Source organism: Mercenaria mercenaria, chromosome 17, assembly GCF_021730395.1.
Source record: "Mercenaria mercenaria strain notata chromosome 17, MADL_Memer_1, whole genome shotgun sequence".
In the NCBI taxonomy this organism is placed as follows: Eukaryota; Metazoa; Mollusca; class Bivalvia; order Venerida; family Veneridae; genus Mercenaria; species Mercenaria mercenaria.
Window position 1 is genome coordinate 58,336,317 of NC_069377.1, and position 22,140 is coordinate 58,358,456.

The 22,140-nt window shown below is 33.2% G+C and overlaps 1 protein-coding gene across 2 annotated transcripts in view; it reads right to left on the reverse strand.

Moving 5' to 3' along the window:
• Positions 1-21,934, reverse strand: part of LOC123536362 (prestin-like) — a 45,306-nt gene extending 23,372 nt beyond the window's left edge. Inside the window, exons 1-2 of one of the 2 annotated variants that reach the window (XM_053528289.1) lie at positions 21,799-21,934; positions 5,768-5,919 (exon numbers count right to left, since the gene is read on the reverse strand). Coding sequence is in view for 1 of the 2 variants with exons in the window: in XM_053528287.1 (XP_053384262.1) it covers positions 21,794-21,843 (50 nt within the window). In the remaining variant the exon portion in view is untranslated. Of the gene's footprint in view, positions 1-5,767; positions 5,920-21,793 lie in introns of both variants that reach the window. The other variant, XM_053528287.1, reaches the window with a different exon arrangement.
• Between the last annotated feature and the right edge of the window lie 206 nt (positions 21,935-22,140).

Here is a 22,140-nt window from a genome sequence, read left to right on the forward strand (position 1 = left end):
TGGGGTATAAATAGATAGATGGATGACAGAGAGCTCATTCGGTATCCAGCGGTTGAAGAAGACACATCGAGGATTCAACTAATAATTTATCCCAGTACCTTGAGAAGGAGACTATTGCAGTTACCCTGTCAGGGCGGATAAATTATTAAAAAGAAGACTGTGGAAGTTCGTAGACTAAAGAAGAGTAGCAGAATTTCGATAAGGTTTCGAGCTATAGGGCCAGCGCATAGGAGTTTTACCTTAAAGGTAATTGAATGCTATAGACGATAGCATATATAGGCTGAGCATCGGGAAGCTGAGACAGAGACCCAGAGTTTGGTAATCTACTGAGATAGTAGGAGTGTTCCAGCTTATAGACGGTTCAGCATTATTGGCGAAGTACAGCCAAGGCATCGGCGATATACCTTTATGTTAGTTGATTGCTACATGTGAAAGCATATAGGCGCTGAGCATCCAGGAGTCAGGGCAGTCATATAAAGTTTGAGAGGACAGAGGCCGAGCATCTATGCGAAAGGACTCGTATGTTGTTGATTCAAAGACATTGTCTGACGGGAACTTCAACATAAAGACTAGTCAAGTATAGAGTCTCGAGCCTATAGGAGTTTGAGCTAATCATTATTAATTAAAGATTGTTAGTTTGAAACATTTAGTGATTAGCCTGATCCCTGAAATTGTCTAGCTCATAATAAGAAATCATTTACGAATCATTGGTACACGAATCATTTAGGCAAGATAGCCAGAGGAAAATTCTATATATGAGATATTTGGTCTCACCAGCTCTACGTTTTAACAAAGGACAATTTACATCGTTTGTCAGCTAGTCTAAGACATAGTCACCTTAGCGATTGGACCCAAACCATTGTTCAAGATACTAAAGGCGTAGGCACTTCTCTGGGTCATATAACCAGTATCCTGACAAACACTAGATAAAAATGTGTAAAATGCTGCAAAGGCTAATAAACACATACTAAATAATTTCAGGTACTCAGCATCGATTTCGTATCTCTCTCCCCATGTCAAAATTTGAAGTTCTTACTTCTTTTATAAACTTGTATTAAAATTAACAATGTTCCATTTTCTGTATAACTTGAGTGAACGTTTAACGTCTGGTCTCGTGCCAGCGTTCTGTAAGTATAAGAATCCTTTTTTTCTGTAATAGAAATATTTTTGGTGTCTGTTTTTTTTTTCGTCTTAATTTTTACTGGTGCACATAATTAAGACATTTATTAAACTATTTTGACCTTCCATGAAAGTATTCTTGATTTTGCTTTACTGGCATATGTTCTTAAATTAAACAATCTTCGACTAGCAAGACAAATGGATTTTAGCTGCACGATTTTTGTCACATTTGTTTTTCAAGACTTCTCATATTGTAAGATTGTGGGAGACATTGAACGATTTAATTCTTCTTGTGGTTTGATGTTACGAATATATAAAATAATGAGTAAATTAATAGAGTAGTATACATAAATAAGAGAACTAGTACAGTACCATTAATGAACATACCAGTACAGTACACTTTAACAGTGCAAATGTACTTATTAAAGAAAAAACTACTACAGTACCATTAATGAATAGACATGTACACTATCAATTAATGAGTAAACTAGTACAGTACACATTAAGGAGTAAACTATTACAGTACACATTACTACAATACACATAACTAAGTAAGCTAGTACAGTACACATTACTGAGTAAACTAGTATAGCACACATTATTGTGCAAACTAGTACACCATATATTTCTGAGTAAACTAGTACAGTAAACATTAATGAGTAAACTAGAACAGTACACATTACTGAGTAAACTAGTACAGTACACTTTAATAAGTAAACTAGTACTCTACACATTACTGAGTAAACTAGTATAGCACACATCACTTAGTAAACTAGTACCTCACACTTTACCGAGTAAACTTGTACAGCACACATTACTGGGTAAACTAGTACAGTTTACATTACTGAGTAAACTAGTACAGAACACATTACTGAGTAAACTAGTATAGCACACCTCACAGAATAAACTAGTACAGCACACATTACTGAGTAAACTAGTACAGCACACATTACTGGGTAAACTAGTACAACATTCATTTATGAGTAAACTAGTACAGTACATAATACTGAGTAAACTAGTAAAGTACACCTTACTGAGTAAACTAGTACAGCAAACATCACTGAGTAAACTAATACATCACACATTATACAATTAACATTACTGAGTAAACTAGTACAGCACACATTACTGGGTAAACTAGTACAACATTCATTTATGAGTAAATTAGTACAGAACATATTACTGAGTAAACTAGTACAGCACACATTAATGAGTAAACTAGAACAGTACACATTAATGAGTAAACTAGTACAGCACACATTAATGAGTAAACTAATACAGCACAAATTAATGATTAAACTAGTACAGCATTCATTACTGAGTAAACTAGTACAGCAGACATCACTGAGTAAACTAGTACAGCGCACATTACTAAGTAAACTAGTACAGCACACATCACTGAGTAAACTAGTACAGTTCACATTACTGAGTAAACTAGTACAGCACACATTAATGAGTAAACTAATACAGCACAAATTAATGATTAAACTAGTACAGCATTCATTACTGAGTAAACTAGTACAGCAGACATCACTGAGTAAACTAGTACAGCGCACATTACTTAGTAAACTAGTACAGCACACATCACTGAGTAAACTAGTACAGTTCACATTACTGAGTAAACTAGTACAGTACACATTAGTACAATTCACATTACTGAGTAAACTAGTACAGTACACATTACTGAGTAAACTAGTACGGTACACATTAATGAATAAAGTAGTACAGCACCCACTAAAAATATACAATACACTTAAATAAGTAAACAAATACCCATTTATAATATTAAGTAAAATAATGTGGCATATATATATCATATATATATATCATGGAAAATTGTTTGTTTTCGGTATCCCGACCTACCCTAAATTTTTGGCCCGACCCTAAATGTTCTTATGGCCTTGGAAATTTTACAAATCTGCACTTGTTATGCTTTAAACATGGTCAGTGAGGTTAAAAATCACCTTACTGATGCACCAAAAGCATAACCCCCTTATGTGTATTCATTTTATGACACAAAAATAATTTCCGAAAAGTCCCACATAATAAACACCTCCACCCACCCACCCCCCACCCCCCACCCTCCAAATAAAAAAAAAAAGAATACCAACCTAACTAACCTACATTTTTAGCATGTTACCGAAAGCAAACAATTTTCTCTTACGTGTTAACACGAAACAGCATCAATAAGATTTAACTCTGTAACATGACCCTTTTAACTAAGAATGTACATGACGACGTTTTGGAAACCAACAATTAATTGGGTCAACATTTTAATGTTATGTATTGTTATCAAAGGGAAACGCAGTAATTTCATACACAAATCATTTGTCTCTGTGCCAAGTGGCATACATTCACAACCTTACGTACCGGACGTAGTGAAAACCTTTTAACAGTGCATATTTATATGAATTACACAATCTGTCGTAACTGACCCTTTCTCCACCAAGAACAATAAATTTCAGTGTGAATTTATTCATTGGCTTTGTTTTACACGGAAATACGTAAAACTGTGCTTAAATTAGCATGTTTAATGTAAAAAGACAAGTATAACGCATAATATGCATATTTAACAATAAAACAGTTTGAATTTGTCATTTTTACTGCATTTTACAACCATGAAGCTGGAGTTGACATAAGCGTTCCGACTCATCAAGTTAAGCATACTTAGCTTTGATCGCACCTAGTTTGTCACTTGTGATGTATTTTTCCTTTCCGTTACAGGGGGTGATCATACAAGAGCATTTCCGTTACAGGGGGTGATCATACAAGAGCATGTATCATTGTATTCGAGCCTGGTAGTCTTTTGACAGTAACGCATTAAACGAAAGCTCAATACATATGGCATTCATATAAAACGTTTATGAATTACAAAATTTCTTTACCTTTGGTTATTGGCCCTTTTAGCAAAAATCTTAAACTTTCCTTTAGCGCATTGATTTTGTCGTTTTGTTTTGTAACGCATTCGTTTTGGTATAAAACTTTAAATATCCTTAATATTTTTCCTTCCGTGACAAAGACGCTGTACATGTTGGTACAGTTCTTTAATACTAGTAAGAGGAAGCGGTTTTTTTTCTTCAGAGTATACAAGTATTAATCATTTTGACACTTGCTTTATAAATGATGAAACAAGGTTTCTTTCCTGGTGTCACCTTCCATATAGTTCAACATGTCATGGTCAGAACAATATTTTTCTTTCTTTTTTTTTGCACCATCCCTTGCAGGAAATCATTTATATGGCTGTCATAGACTTTATTAAATGATAATATCACACACGTGCAGTTATATAAGCCTGAACCATTAACTTTTGAATAACCTATATGTGAATTTATACATGCAAGTCCTAGCATGTTTAAATCTTTAAGCGAACGAGCAAGGAACGAAAGTATTTTCGCAGTATCTATCTATAGAACGTCAAATTACTATCTTAACATAAATTTTTGTACCAGTTTGATATTAGGTTATCATTCAGTGTACAGTAACTTTAAAAAAAGATGAAATTTGGTGGCGAGTCACGTTTTTTCAATTTTTCAAAAACTTGTGTTAAAACAACCGAAAAACATGAAACAACGAGGTAATGTTTTACATAAAATATCAAATATTTTTCATATTATCACCACTTGTTAAACTATTGCATCTGATAATTCAGTCTTCCGCTGAAAGAAACAAAAATCTATATATCTGTCTGTTTTCAAAAAGAAATGATAAGACTTTAGTGACAAACGTTGCCAATAGATTGTTTTCCAGAATTTCTTAAAAAAGCAAAAGTTCAATGTATACAAAAAACTCAAGATCTAATGACCCAGAGCATGTACCAGAAAATTTCTTAGTCTCGACATAAAACGAACAAAGTAAAGACAGTTTCATTAGCAATGCCTTTTCAAATTTTACGGTACAATATGCTCAACCGGAGTGATAGTTGCCATATGTGCAGATAGGCATTTCTAATTTAGAATCAAAGGCTCATACATATGAAAAATGGCAGCACTGTAAAACAACCAGACGATACTAACATCGGTGAAATTATGCTCGTTATGTCTCAAAAAAGATAAAAGTGTGGAAAAAGAAGTTAAATTATAAGGTATTTGACATACTACTAAAACATAATTAACTTATAGTCACTATTTCCCGCCTAGTCTCAACAATGTTTTAGCAATAGAATAGCTAGTGTTGGTGTGAATAAAATAAAGGAACAGTTTTTGATAAATAAGTTTAATATCTACAAGTATTAAAGACGGGAAATTGCAAAATCAATATTATTTCTGTTTAAATATGACGCGAACGTGAGCGAAATAAACGGTCAGAAAAAAAAAATGGTTTCAGTGTGCAGCTACATGTAAATTATTACATATGTACACCCTTTTTATACACAGAAAACATGCTTCAAATGTATCGTTGCAGTGTTTGAACAATGTAAGGAGAACGCTGAAGTGCAACTAGTGAAAATCACAGCTTATACAATTTATTTTACGCGCACTCTGTGTCATTTTATAAGCAAGCATACATAAAATACACCTAAAAATTTCACATTGTGCATATTATGTCATTGCATTCGTTCATAACAAATTAAAAGCTTGACGTTTTGAAAAATGACAAGTAAAATGCATTATTCTTGTAAGAAAAAATGTGTTGTCACAAACATACACACCAAAAAGATGAGATAAACATCAGGCCTTCATGTGTCAACCAGTATTTACAGGAGCTTCCTGGCTTGGCTCGCATTAACCGCCTAGCGATCTGCATAAATAAGTTGCTGGGTCACATTTTTACATCTTCTTCAGGATGTAAACGCATATTTTCCTGAAATAGCATGTCGTCTTATTAGTAAATTACAAAATTAAGACTGAACTTTATGTAAGCCAAGATCACAAACTTCTAATTATTCATTCCTCACTACTTGGAGTTTTTTTTTTGTGTTACATCTTGACAATTTCAGGACGCAATCAAGATGGCTTGCGGATGGCAAGTGCCTGTATGAGGATGCGTACCGAAGTTTGAAGTTATGCCGGGGAGACATTCGGTCTTTTTCACGAACAGAGCAGGAAAGTCACACAATCTTTTTTGTGTGTGTATTTTTTATGTTATTTTGGCGTTTTCGTTTTGAAAACATTTCTACAGTGTTTGAGAAAAGGTACAAATAACGTAGATATACATAGACGTTGTTCGGAGCAATACAGTAAACAAGAGGGCCAAGATGGCCCTAGGTCGCTCACCTGGGAAACACACCATAACAGTGTAAACATGTTTGACCTAATGATTTCATGGAAAAAATATTCTGACCAATTATCATTAAAATTGAAGCAAACAAATCTTGAGTATAAACAAGTATTTTCTTTGATCTGACCTAGTGACCTAGTTTTTGATCCCAGATGACCCATATTCAAACTTAATCTAGAGTTCATCAAGGTTATCATTCTGGCCAAATTTCAAGAAGATCAATTGAAAAATACAGCCTCTATCGCATACAGAATGTTTTTCTTTGATTTGACCTAATGACCTAGTTTTTGACCCTAGACTATCCATATTCGAGCTTGGCCTAGATTTCATCAAGGCAACCATTCTGAACAAATATTATGAAATCCAGTGTAAAATGCAGCCCCTATTGCATACACAAGGTTTTTCCATTATTTAACCTAGTGACCTAGTTTTTAAACCCAGCTTATCCATATTCAAACTTGACCCAAATTTCATCAAGGCTATCATTCTGACAAAATTTCATGAAGATCAGTTGAAAAATACAGCCTCTATCACATACACAAGGTGTTTCTTTGATTTGACCTAGTGACCTACTTTCTGATACCAGATAACCCATAATCAAATTCAACGTAGATTTTATCAAGGCAATCATTTTGAACAAATTTCATGAAGATCAGTTGAAAAATATAGCCTGTATAGCGTACACAATTTTTTTTCTTTGATTTGACCTAGTGACCTACTTTTTGATCCAAGATGACCCATATTCAAACTTGACCTAGATTTCATCAAGGCTATTATTTAGACACAATTTCATGAAGATTTATTGAAAAATACAGCTTCTATTGCATACACAAAGTTTTTCTTTGATTTGACCTAATGACCTAATTTTTGATCTCAGATGACCCATATTCAAACTTGACTAATATTTTATCAATGCAATCATTCTGACCAAATTTCATGAAGATCAATTGAAAAATACAGCATCCATCGCATACACAAGGTTTTTCTTTGATTTGACCTAGTGACCTACTTTTTGATCCAAAATGACCCATTTTCAATCTCGGCCTAGATTTCATTAAGGTTATTATTTTGACTTAATTTCAGGAAGATCAATCGAAAAATACAGCCTCTATCGCATATTCAAGCTTTTTCTTTGATTTGACCTAGTGACCTAATTTTTGATTCCAGATAACCCATTTTCGAGTTCGACCTAGATTTCATCAAGATTATCATTCTGACCAAAATTTATGAAGATTAATTGAAAACAACAGCCTCTATCTCATGCACAAGGTTTTTCTTTCATTTGACCCAGTGACCTAGTTTTTGACCCCGGATGACCCATTTTCGAACTCGGCCTAGATTTCATCAAGGTTATCATTCTGACCAAAATTCATGAATATCAATTGAAAAATACAGCCTCTATCGCATACACAAGGTTTTTCTTTGATTTGACCTAGTGACCTAGTTTCTGACCCCAGATGACCCATTTTCGAACTCGGCCTAGATTTCATCAAGGTTATCATTCTGACCAAATATCATGAAGATCAGTTGAAAAATACAGCCTCTATCGCTTACACAAGCCAAATGTTGACAGACGACAGACGGACAGACAGACAGACAGACGACAGACGCCGGACATCGAGCGATCAGAAAAAATGGAAGTTTTGTTAAACTTGTTTACTGAAGATGTCAGTTCTAATGGTTGATAAAACAGGGTAATCATCATATCTAGCTTGATTTAAGAAAGGATACATGGATATTTATCTTAATTGATATATTAACTTTCGGAGGTCCTATCGATTAGTCTGTTCTCGTCTTAATGCTTCTACATTACAAACATAGAGGTCGATGAAGTGCACAGTGAAACGTAACACAGCAAATTCAGGCATATAAAGGATACACTTCTGACACAAGAAATTCTTGCACGAGACAAATGTATACGAATAAAATGAAAACAACGATATAGATCTTAAACAGCAAGATAAGCCACTTTCAAAGAACACAACATCCCAAAATCAAAACTTGACAGCCGTTTATGTATATATAAACGATAGACCTATACATATTATATACATATAAACCGGTCACCGTGGCCCAGTGGTTGGTTAGGTCGAAGGTTCGAGCCCCATGGGGACCGTTCGTCCGGGGGATGTTTGTCATTGGACTCGTTCCGAAAAGGCCGGTTCGTGAGCCGCGAGCTAGTTAAATGAATGGTTACCGACTTTTATCCGCCTGGCGCCTGGCATAGTGGTAGGAGTTGGGAGGTAATTGGTACGCACTATAAAGGTGTCTTATAAGCCAAATTGGCTGGCCCTTTCAATAGGGGTGACGCTATAATAAACAAGACCTTTACCTTTACCATATTTAAACAAAGGCAGAGTAAAAGTTAGAGGACAAGAAGAAAAAACGACTTATTAAAAACACAGTGAAGCTTCATCTTAGAACTGTAAATGGCAGAACAGCACTGGGAAGCTTAATACTGACGATTGCGCACAAACAGTCACTCTTTATCCCACCATCTCCAAGATTTACCGGACACTATTAAGTTTTCTTAAGTAACAGTACAATGTAAATAAAACTTATCCACACCTATTTGTAACAAAGAGACACATATGTAAATAAAAATGCTCGTGTAAAATATATTTAAAAACACTAAAAATCTGTATGTGCATGTACTCAATGCATTTGAGGATAGCAGAGAAACAAACAAAAAAACATAAGCACGGACGAAACAGGCCTAAAGGCAAATACCTGTACAAAGTGAAACTGTTTTACAGCTGTAAAACATCTGTACATGAACTGTATTTTGAAATAACAGCTGTAAAAGACCTTTAAATGGAAAATGACCAGAAATATTGTTGAAATTGGTGTAAAACATGCAGTTCTAAAAAATACAGCTGTAAAAATACTGTTGAAAGTTACAGCTGTAAAATGGTCATGTCTCAGAATTACAGCTGTAACTTTTCTGGAGGGAAACACGAGTACAGTCAGCCATTTGTAATTTAATTTTGGCGGGATATAACTGAAGTTCGCAGACACACCACATCTTCTAAGATATTGGAATTTTAACCGTTATTGAGTTAGTGCAACTGTTTTATCATGTAATATAGTTGTACAAGGACATATATAAGTACATGCATTAACTATTTACACTATATTTGAAGAGAGATAATTACAAAGTTGTCATGTTTCATGGCAAAGAAAGTTTTATAAACAATATCAAGTTTCTCCTTTGTATTCTACTCTTGCATTTTGCAAATGCTATACTGTAAACATATTTCATATTGTTGTTTACTTACAAGATCTTTCATTTTGCCATTTTTGTGGTAACTGCTACATTTTCTAGAGAATAACAATTCATCCTAACACATTTTGTACCTCGGCTTTTGTCCCTTAAAATAGTTTCCTCTTTTTCAACATCTGTATTATTTCTACAGCTGTAACCTTGATGCATTTTTACAGCTGTAACTTTTTCATTTTTACAAATGTAAGATTTTTACAGCTGTATCTCATTTGCATAATTCGAACTGTTTTACAGTCGTTTACAGCTGTAAATTGAAAACTACAGCTGTAAAATCAATGTTGTTATATGAAATATACAGGTGGAAATTTGAAATAATCATGGCTGTAATTTTAAACAAAAGTACAGGTAGTTTACAGCTGTAAAATTTCATACAGTTACACACAGCAGCTCGCTCTAACAGGGCTTTAACACACTGCTTAAATGTAGCTCAATGAGAGCACGTTCCGTAAATACCGGGAAATGCTGAAATCGAATACGGATAATGTGTAATGCGGTTGCAATACCTTCAATACCGAGAAAAATAAAATTTTAAAAATTGTACAGAGAGATTTCTAAAGTTCGAGTAGCATATTTGCAGGAGACTCATTGAAAACGTTCAGCAGGCATTCATGCCTATAGTCACGTTTCGTCAAAGTGTGTGAATAAAAGCATGTACGCGTATATTTATTATATCGTTTGTATCGTATCAAATGTTAGGCATAAATACATTAAAACATTGCATAGTTGGACTTCTTTGTTCAATATAAATTTGAGAAATTTCAGTACATGCCAGTACCATTTTTAGATGCCAAATAACCTTTTTTTATGTTTAACATGGTCCATGCTGAATGCTAGAGGTCGTATTTGATGCAAAAGCATTTCAGTCAATCAAGCACACTAAACCATCTTCTGTAACTTGAGACTTTGTAACATGTGTAAATGTTGAGTTCAGCTCATCCCGGGGCTTGAGGCCGTAGTCGGTAGCTTGCATTTCCACTACTGTCCATGAACAAACTCAATCAACCGAGTTTGCAACATTTTCATTTATGTTGTGAAAGGCAACCTGTGCTTTTTACTATTTTCAAATTGTAGTGGTGGTGTTTGACCTTAGTTTTAATGAAAAATTCCACATAATGAAAATAGGAAAAAAACTGTGATGTGATCTCAGAAAGATATTGCAAAAGGTAGGAAATGTTGAGAACTGTTGGAATCCGTGATTATGAGACAACCATTATTTTCTCGCGCATTTTCCTTTTGCTATAGAAAGTTTATAGACCTTAAAAGACAATAAAAACAAATTCAAATATCCTCGTTATCATTTTTCTTTGACAAGATTGCTAACTCTAATAAAACAACCTTCGAATTTAGGCTGCTCTTCAGCATTTGTCTCCAAAATAATTTAGAGCATTTCTTTCTGAATTTACTTATAGAAGAAAAAGAAAAAGAAAGCCAGTCGTGTCTGAAGGCACTTAATTTCTTTGTAGCGAATGCATGACAGGCTTAATTCCTAACTGCAATAAGATTTAAGAATTGCAGCATTCAATAACTGTTCTTTGTCACGTTTACACTTACTTCGTCCTTCAATATATAAGCCTTAGAAGTGATATTGAAATTTTTGCGATTTATATAATCAAAACCACGATTTAAGACTACATCCTTGTAACGAAATAACCTTACAATAAAATGCAAGACGAAGAACATCAAAGTACTGTCTGGACAGGGACATATGTATATGAACAGAATATGTAAAGTACAAATGAAAGAAATTTGTACCATAAAAATGTAACAAAGTTTCTGTCTAAGCAGACACATTTTATGATTTATATTGTGCAATGTCATAATTATTATAATTATGCATACAAAAAAAACTTAATACGCATCTAGATGTTGAATGCATTTATAAACAAGAAGTCTTTTGTTTTCTTTCTAAAACTATGATGTTCATTAGGTGAGTTAGTTTGAATTAAGTGTAAACTTAATTTGCGATGTTTAGAACATTTTATAAGGTGTTATTATATGTGTTTAACACATGTCAGCGGATGTTGTGCTTGTTTCTACTGAAATCATCGTGTAAACTGGAAGGTGTCAACCTCTTGCATCATGTTATATAAACTATTTTTGTTCTTCGCCTACACACTTTCGCGGCTTACTGTCTCAAAATGTCCACAGAACATGGTCTATACAAATATGAAGCAAGATTTTTTTGGTTGTAACAAGCATATATTTGTTTGTTTTTCCTACGTACATCTCCTCCCTGGAGCAAAACTTGGACAACAAAATCCCTTTAAATAAGCGTAAACATATATTAGGAGCATACTACTGAAACGCTACAGACCAGAGTTTTACTTGTTTGCTATAAAGTTATGAAGATGTTCTCAATGCAATTGGTTTCAATTTACACTGTTTTGGCAATTAGACTTATTAACATTAGTTTTGTTTCAAATAACACATATTAACACAGAGACCGGACTTATTTAAACTATATTCATGAAAAATACTCTGAACTGGAGCTATTTTACAAAAACAGAAAGAAAATTCAAATAGGCATTAGGCATTAGGCAGACGAAATACGACTTCGATTTTATTGTTATTAAAGTCAAATCACTCTTTCTAGAACCTATTGTATAATTCATTGTTGCCCTAACGGCTTATCATTTGGAAGCACTCCGAATTAATTTTATTCTGAGATTTTTTTTTCCATTTTACACGAAATATATGATACAGTAGAAACCCAGTATTCAAAACCGCTTATCTCAAAACACATTTTTCTTATGCATTGAAATTTTGAAATAGGCATTTATAATATTCATACGATGACGTTGTGTAGACCTACTAAAAGTGACCAAAACGCGGCGCTACCATAACTCATCTACTGTTTGACAGATAGGCATTTAAATGTTTTAATAAAACAGAAACGTATTTGATATTTTTTAGTTTTAATTAACGTGAAATTATTCCACCGGACATGAAACCTCTTTGTCGTGAACAATACTACGTTTCTTTCCTTATGTAGACTACTAAACATACAAAAGCAATATTAGCGCTAACCATTACAAAACTCAACTGACCATTCTGCAATTGTAACTGGACTGCAATTGTAACGTGCGATGAAGTGTGTTTGGGTTGTTAGACCACGTGTTGTTTTGGTAAGATTGTAAGAAAGGGTATATATATATGCGATGCGTTCAACCTGTTACATCCAACCACAGAATCAGGTCATTTAAACTAGACTTAGATTGTTTGTTTGTTTTAGAGATTTAGCGACTAAAATAAGCATAATATCTAAATAATACATTCAGTTTGCTTCCAAATTACCGCACAGTATTTGTTGCGGTTGACCGCTATATCCAGTGTTTCTTTATAGAATATTTCAGGTGTAACTAAATAGGTCTTTAATGCTCAAGCAAAAGGCCTTTGCAATCTAGTATTGTTATTCTTCTCCACCGTACAGCTTTTTCTTTCAATACCATAAAGTAGCTGTAATACTGGAAGGACTTCTTACCTGACTCTTATTCCGAGGGTGTTTGTTTCGCCATTCTATTTAAGGATGTATGAGCGGTTTTATTTCCCAGGATATCCGCCATTTTGAAAAATGTTTCTTCGAATATTGCTTTCTAACAAAAGTTTTGCCAAAAATTAATGCTAAATAATTAAAAATTTAGCTAATAATGTACTATTCAACCAAATAGATTCTTCTATTTGCGAAAAAAAAATCATCCTTATTTTTGGCTGGTATTTGCCTAAAATTGACGTAAGATTTACAATGGGGTAGGGGTAGGTAATTTCAAATATCTATTAAAGTACATAAGGTTTGGTTTTGATATTTTCCTGACTGATACGTATAATAAGAAGCTATAACTGAAAAAAAAGTTTTCAAAATAGCACTTTATATTATCTAGAAAATATAAATTAAAACAAAAAGAACAAAAAGTATCAAAATTCACCAGATTTTAACAGTTTTTGCTTAATAAATCCCTTAGATGCACGGTGACTACAACTTTTTTTCTTTCCATTTTGAAGCATTCTAGTATGTCATTAATGCTGCAAAATATTTTGAAAATTCTGAACGTCATCTTTTGTAGATCTAAATACGTTTTCTTTCCATTGAAAATAAAGTGGGTGGGGTAATTAGGTCAATATGTAAATATGAAAAAGATTTGTTAGTGACATTTATGCATATATAATACTGACATCACCTTGTATTCATATTAACCTCTAAGACCTGAAATCCCTATAACATCAAATGTGATATACATGTTTTATAAAGTACCACCATTTTTAAAATTTTACAAAATTTCAGAAATGCTTAAACAGTGGGTGAAGAAAATGCCCTATAAAATTAAAATGAGTTCGATGACCTGTTTTTTCTTCTCTTGTTTGTCTTGGAAACGAATGTTCTTCAAGCTCACAGGATATGAAAAAATTCTAAACTTTAGAAAAAATTCGTTCCTACATCCTGAAAGACTTAATACGTGATCTACACACTATTGTTTATTTTTATTTAGACTTTAAGGCAATATTTATTAATAATATAGCTGTTTAAGAATTGTCTCAAGATATCAACTTCATATATGATAATATAAAATTTGTCAATGCCAGTTAAATTTGTTTTCTTTGGTTGTTTTTCTTAAGAATTTGTTTCTCCGTCTTTTAGAATTTTGTTCTATGTGCTTCAGAATGATGATAGTATTATTTCTATTATATAAAATTTGTTTCCAAAACCACACATTGTATTGATGTATTAAGCCCTAAAGTGTATGGCATTTCATAGTAAACATGTTGGCTAATGATCAATCTTTCTGTTTATATTCAGTTTACAATGCGAAATAAGCAAACTTTATCAGTTATTCCAAACAGACACTACAAAAGACCTACATTTATTCCATGGTACATTGCATGATCTGCTCAAAACTATTTTTGTAAATACATTTATAAGTTGTTTAAGAACTTGAAAAAGTGTTTAGTTTTTATTGTGGATGAAGGTTCCAGGCGCCCCTCCGGGCAATATTTAAGGCACGGAAGGGTACCTGAGAGGGGCCGCCTTCCTTCAGTAAGTCAGCTGATTGTTTCCTAGCATGAAAGAACTGTGTACACAAGGCTATGCGTAATTAGCACCCATAAGTGCGAGAGGCAAGTCATTGGAAGGCAGTGGCCTTTACCAATCGACCGCATATGTTTTTATGAAAGAAAAGACTGTGGAAGAACTAAACATAGTGAAGTGAAGCAACCGGAGCCACAATTTAAAACAAGCCATCTACAAGTAAACCCCTTAATTGAAAGATATGGCAAACAGAGTGCTCCAATTGTCCACCAACAAGGTACATATTTATACAATGGAAGGGTTGGGGAATTTGGATGAAAGAACGAGAAGGATTAGGGCGGTAAGAAATATGCGTAAGGTGATAAATGAAAAAGAAATAATATGTCTTAAATGCCATATTGCATTTAAAGCGGTGATAAGTGAAACTGGAGTAAATGTAAAATCTAAAGTAAATAAAAAGATTCGTTGATTTTAAACATTGCAATACAATCTGACATTTACATGAAATGCTTACGGTATACATTATTTGAACAAACTGCAAATATTCATTTTACGACTAATTTCCTCAATTAGTTTTGACATGTACATTTATTAAAGGCTTTAATAATACGGACAGTGTCCATTGTCCATTGTCAATTGAGTCAATAAATCTTGGTTACAGTAGTATGACAGAAAAGCTAAGTAATCATGATAAAAGTAACAACACCCAACATCAGAAGTTCACTTATATTCATACTCTACACTTTAACACAAAAGTCGTTGTTAGTTATAGTATATAACACTTTTTATACACATTCTTGTTTCTGATATATATCTAAATCATATTGTGTAACAATGCTTTTTAAAGTCATTAGACCAATAAACGATTAAACCCTTAAAGAACTAGATAGCACACCAATTATAACCTTTATCACTCTGGACACGAAGGATCCTTTGCTAATAACGTTTGTTGTTGTTGTTGTTGTTGTTATTGTGACCAGTCTAGATCATGATCAGCCTGCACATCTTTGCAGTCTGATCAAGATCTGCACAGTTCGCCATTCAGTCAATGTGCTTTTGGTAAGCACTCCTGTAAACAGTTAATGGTACTGTCCAAACTGAAAATTGGAATAGTTCATTATAGAAATTTAGCAGGGTAAGGGTTAATTAAAATCAGGACCGTCAGAATATTGTGTGAAGTTTTGATTCTCGTCTGTTTGTTTTTAATAAAAAATAAAAGGTAGGGGTAGATTTCCCGGAAGCATAGAGCACCCAAAACACAACCATAGAGCCATTCATCGCAAAGTAGGCCCACAACAAAAAGAAGTTGTAACGGAAAAATATTGTAGACGGGTTGCTTCAAAAATCCAACAACATGTACATTATAAATTCATGCAAAATACAAACATTATTTTGTGTATTTTGCGTTAATACACATTCTGTTGTAGTGGAGTTCGTTAAAGGAATGCGGTTTTGAGAAGTGGTCTTGCTTTATCCTTGATTTTAGTACTGCTTAAAGGTCCAATACTAAGGAAAGTGAACATTTTAATTTCTTTTAAAAAGCACAGAAACTATTTCATTTTATTGGAAAATGAAAGTTGGTATGTAGAAATTCGAAATAAATCGCAGTATATGTACAATTATTTTTCTATCAAGTATGAAGAAAGTTAAAAAGACCTGGGGGGTCATTCTGTCGATTCATTGAAATTTCAACATAATACACATACATTTCTTTGAGTTCCAAAGACCTTCTGTAAATTTTGACTTGCCAATCTTCATTATTTAGTGTCTTGCAGAAGTCTATGCACTGGCTATGAAAAAAATTGCCTACTCACTTTCCCTTAGTAATGGACCTTTAAATTTGATACCATGCAAACGCTAGTTTACAATATACTTTACGAGTATCGGGAAAAGCTATAAATGATCAAGACAATGTCCATTTTTATATTGAATTAATAGATGCAATAAAAGTATTAATTACTGACACCTTGATAACGCAGTCTTTGTATAATTAATCAGTTGGCAATAAAGTAAATTGGGCAACCACGTTTAGACAGATTTAACAATTGTCGTCTCACAACAATCATTAAATGATATAAGTTGTACAAAGTGTCGGTTATGTTCAAATTAACGGAAAACATAAAGCTATAAATTACAGCTAAAGATTTCTCATGACATAGAATATGAGGACATTTTTTTTTATAAATTTCTGCATCGCATTAGCCTCTTGTAAAGGAAGCGACTGACATAAAACTGGCATTAAGAAATGAATATTTTAACAAATGACCGCAGGTTATGAATGTATTCAGTACAGGTTTGTACTTGAATTTGTTTTTTGTCTAGGATTAACGTCATACTTGCAAATTAAGAAATTTTGATTTATTTTATGCTTATTGGTGAAATACTGGAAAATAGCAGTGAGATATAAATCGATATCACTCACAGTGCCGAACTTCTTTTTTTTCCAGATGAATTATCTCCCTTGAAATATATTCTTTAATTACCTCCCTTTGCTGCCTTTAAAATTACTGGATTACACTAATACTCAAGCCATACACTAGTCATAAACTGCTAGACAATCCTATATAGAACAGGCTAGCTATATAATTAATTTGCAAAAGAAATAATGTTACCTTTGTCAGCTTGGTTGCTAGGCCTTGCCATTCATGTCAGGCTACAGTATATGTGTGTATTCCTACTGACTTTTATTCTTGGTTCTATCGATAGTGGAGATAGTATGCCAGCACATTTAGCTGTTGTAATGTCTTAGTGTATTATCACAGACATCATACCTTACTATATCAATTTCTCGAGTTACTTTCCACTCATCAAGCCAGACCAGTTGTGTTCAAATGTCATCCTTTTTTTCTTCAGTTAGTTTAAATTTGCCTAGTTATTTCTCATTGGTTAACCATGATGACAATTTAAATTGGCTATTTTCCAACTACGCATTGTCACAGTGTTTATTTTTCTTGTATGTTTTTCTGACTACAGCGTGTGTTTGGCTAAATCACAAGTTCCGTTATTCTAGAATGACGGATTACCTCGAAATTTTAATATCTTCTATTAATCGATTTGTCAATGTTTGCGGATTTTGATTTTCACAAAAATTTAAATGTCTTGTCTTTGTTTTAAAATACAAAATCGTCTGTTGATTATGAACCTAATCACAGTATAAATTCGATATTATTCCTAAGTGTCCATGGTAATTTAGCGGTTGTATCATATGTAACACGGTAGCCTAAATAAATCCGAATTTCGTCATGAAATATTGGATTTATATGAACATTTATGCACGTAATAAACAGATAATTCGTTGATCTTCACAAACTAGCATAAAATAAAAAGAAAATTTGTTTGTTTGCAGTGAGATATCGAAATATATCATCACCGATAAGGGAGACAATTCTGATATTTTCACTCAGGCTCCGCCTTCGTGAAAATATTCAATTGTCTCCCTTATCGGTGATGATATATTTCGATATCTCACTGCAAACAAACAAATATCCTCTATGTTATTAACCTTGATCATTTAAGAAGAAAAGGCAATATATGTATTTAATGCTGGATAATATATCGACTTAAGTAGCAGAAAATGCCTGAGTAAGTTGCTGCACACAAGCCTTTCCTTCCTATATATAGAGCAGGCATGCATTGGTTGCAAAATTGTTTGCCAGACTTTAGTCCAGCTTGCTTTAACCTAATTCTGCAATAACACAGTTACATCTTCACACAAAGAATCAAAAAGTATTATTCTAGTATAAAGAGGTCGAGTGACAAGGTTTGACGTATGAAAACCAAATTTATGACTTATCTAATAAATAACGTAAATAAATATTCATAAATATCCAAAGTTTCACAAACAAATTGTCATCTAACAACAATAAAGCTATCCTTTAAAAGTGCCTTCTTGTATGAAATCAGTATATCTGCTACATGTATAACAACATGAACAAGAACTGAAAAACATATATGTATATTTCATTGAAAAACAGCTGAAACTTTATCAATGTTTTTATCATCATTTCTTAAAGCACACAGTTTGATGTATGATTGGGAATCAGATTCGACTAAAACACATACTTAACGCTTCTTTCAAAACATCAAATACTTGTCATTTACACTGACTTTTGCAGCAAATGCATATGTTCAGAGTAAATAAAACGCATATAGAGAGGTGACCATGTTGGTGCTTACGGTAGTTCTGAACGTTCAGATCGAATTTTTCTACAATGTAGAATTTGATTAAACTTTGATTTCTCAAAACTACAGAATATACTTAGAAAATTCAGCAGAAAAAAGACAAGATCGTGTGCTTGATTCTTTTGCTAGACTGATTTGAAAAGTTTGGACCTCACGCAATTCTTCATAATAGGAGTCTATGGGAAGATCATAACTTTCGTAACATGTCAGATGTTTTAGTATCATACTTTAACTTTAGAAAGATAGCAACAGTGTCATTGTAATACATTTACTATTACATTTATTAAACGTTTGCCGGATGAATGACGCTACGCCATCACTTCCGGTTTATCAAACGTGCAGAACTACCTTAACTATATCAAAACAATTAAAAACATATTTAGATTTGTTCCCTTGAACATATTTATCAAATATGTGTCCCTGTAAATGTAATTAAGCCTATCATTTGATACATGTGATTCTAAATATAAAACAAGAGGGCCATGATGGCCCTATATCGCTAACCTGTTATCACTGTACTTGAGGACACGAAAGGACAGGAACAACAAAGGGAGGAAATTTAACCAAAAAGAAAAAAAATCTTACAAGGTACAGATATGTCAAAATACACCTAAAAATTGGAGATACCATCCATGTTGTACCACAGAAAAGTGGTCTCAGTTTTTCCCTACGGCCAATAATAAAAAAAGTTACTAAAAATAAGCTATTTATAGTAACGTAAAAGGGAAGTAATTAAAAAAAGATTATTGTAAGTGAACAAAAGAAGGATCTGCCAAATAAATCTGTTGACATAAATGAAATTTCAGATCAGTATCTTCATTAGTTACGGAGATATACCCATTTTAATTTGAAGTAAAGGGAGGTAATTTGACATAAAATCAGTCCATAGTTATCTACCCTGATTGGCTCAGTCCAACTAATGACAATAATGAAATTTCAAATAATCCTATAAGTACTTACTGATATAAATTCATTTTGATTACAATCAGGGGAGGTAGTCAGATATAAAATAACTCTGGAACCTACGATTGGATCTGATTTGTCATGGAATCCAAGATTTATTGTTGTTGAAGATATTTTGGAAGTTTGTATTAAATAAAACCATAAACGAAGTCTCTATATGGCTGCAAAAGCCAAAATAGCCAATTTTGGACCTTTAAGGGGCCATAACTCTTGAACCCATATTGGGATCTGGCCAGTTCAAGAAAGGAACCAAGATCTAATGGTGATACAAGTTGTGTGCCGCCAGTTTGGTAAAAATCAAATCATAAATAAAGCTGCTATTGTGCAGACAAGGTCAAAATATCTAATTTTGACCCTTTCAGGGGCCATAACTCTGGAACCCATAATGGGATCTGGCCAGTTCAAGAAAGGAACCGAGATCTTATGGTGATACAAGTTGTGTGCAAGTTTGGTTAAAAAAAAATCATAAATGAAACCACTATCGTGCAGACACGAAATTGTTGACGCACGCACGCACGCACGGACGGACGGACTGACGACGGACGACGGACGAAGAGTGATCACAAAAGCTCACCTTGTCACTATGTGACAGGTGAGCTAAAAAGAAAGATGAATGAAAATGGCGCATGTTGCTTAATTTCAATCAAGCATTTATACCAAAGTTTGGATTCAAACTGTTTTAGAGTTTATTTCTTGTGAAGGGGTTTTCTTTGCTGAGGCGCTATACGGGTTTACTTTGATGACAGTTATATTTTGAGGTATCTCAAAAAACATTATTTGATATTTCTCGACATTAAAAGCATTTTCTATTCACTTGATATGATAGATTTTTCAGATCGATGTACTTAGTCTGAATCAGGTCTGCAAACAGAATTACATTATGCTTCCTGCTATTTAATTTTAATGTTCCTGGTATAGAAATTAAGGATCGATAAATCTTGTAAATTATTCACCATTTTAATTTGATGTACCACATGAACTCTAAAGAAAAATCATGTTTCTTTTGCAAAAATACATAATATGGAATTCAGCGTGATCCTGTTTTAACCGACATAGTTGTATGCGAAAAATTGTGAGACAAATCACTTTGTAGTTAAATTTTGAGACACTATCAGATGTTTATCAGATGGTTCCGGTACTTGTTCATGTCATTTCGTTGTGCCTAGTCTGGCTACCGACTAGAAGATCTTTGTTGTAGAAAATATAATTCTGTAAAAAGTTCTGACTTCATCAGTCTTGGCTCTGATTGTTTTAAGAAGACAATGGTCATAATTATACAAAATTTGAATAGCCTCATGAGTTATCCAGACTACGTTGTGCAACGTGTTGCGCCGCATAAAACTTTGATAAGAAAGATCATCCATTTCTAAAATGTTAAAATATATTTTGTTTTCGAAATGACCGAAACATTACTTTCCAAGTATTCACAAGATAGAATACAGACCGTTCAATATGGCCCGTTAGAAATATTATTATTTTCACTGTCGCTATATATGAGATTTGTAGAACAGTTTAGTTGATATATCGTAAGTTTGTATATCTTTGTTTTCAGGCTTGTATCCGAACATATAGTTTACGATTTAAGCATGCATTTGCTATTTTTCTTGGTAACACATTTCATACAAATAATGCAACACTAATCTTGGCAAGAGCTTTCAAAAGTTTCCTTGATGGTGACTGTAGTATTTTAATTACGAATACGTTACAACAAAATAATGTATGAAATATTTCAGGTTTTCTCAGTAAGACAAAATATTGTTATCACTTAATTCCAAAATTGTCGTAACAAATGACAATTACATACGATGTATGCCAGCTATTTATTTTTGAGGTTATCGTTGTTTGTTTTCATGCTTAACATTACAACGCTTGCATAACAAACAGTTTTTATCATGTTGTAAAATCATGCATATTTGTGAAAAGGTCTAGTTCAAACAATTATTTTTACGATTCATTTTTTCATTATGGTGAAGCTTTTGCCCCCACAAAATAAAGTTACATCTAGAAACCTTACTTTTCTTGGACGTCCGGGTCGTCTTTCAATTGTATCAGACAACATCCCTCCTGCACGGAATCTGTCATATCCCAAATTCAAGGAATTCAGTAGACAACTATCCTTTTTGTAACCTGACCGGTTCTTCCGCTTTTTCATATATAGAGATTTTACATTTTGTCTGAATTTTATTTAAATTATACCACGTGGTCTATCTATATTATTTATATTCAAGAAATTGGGGGAGAAAATTATGTTTGTGATAGTAACAGTTTCAAAATATTTAATTAGACTTTTATTTACATATAGATAATAAAATTATTCTGCCTTAAATATGCGTCTGTCAAAACTGAAAACAGAAAT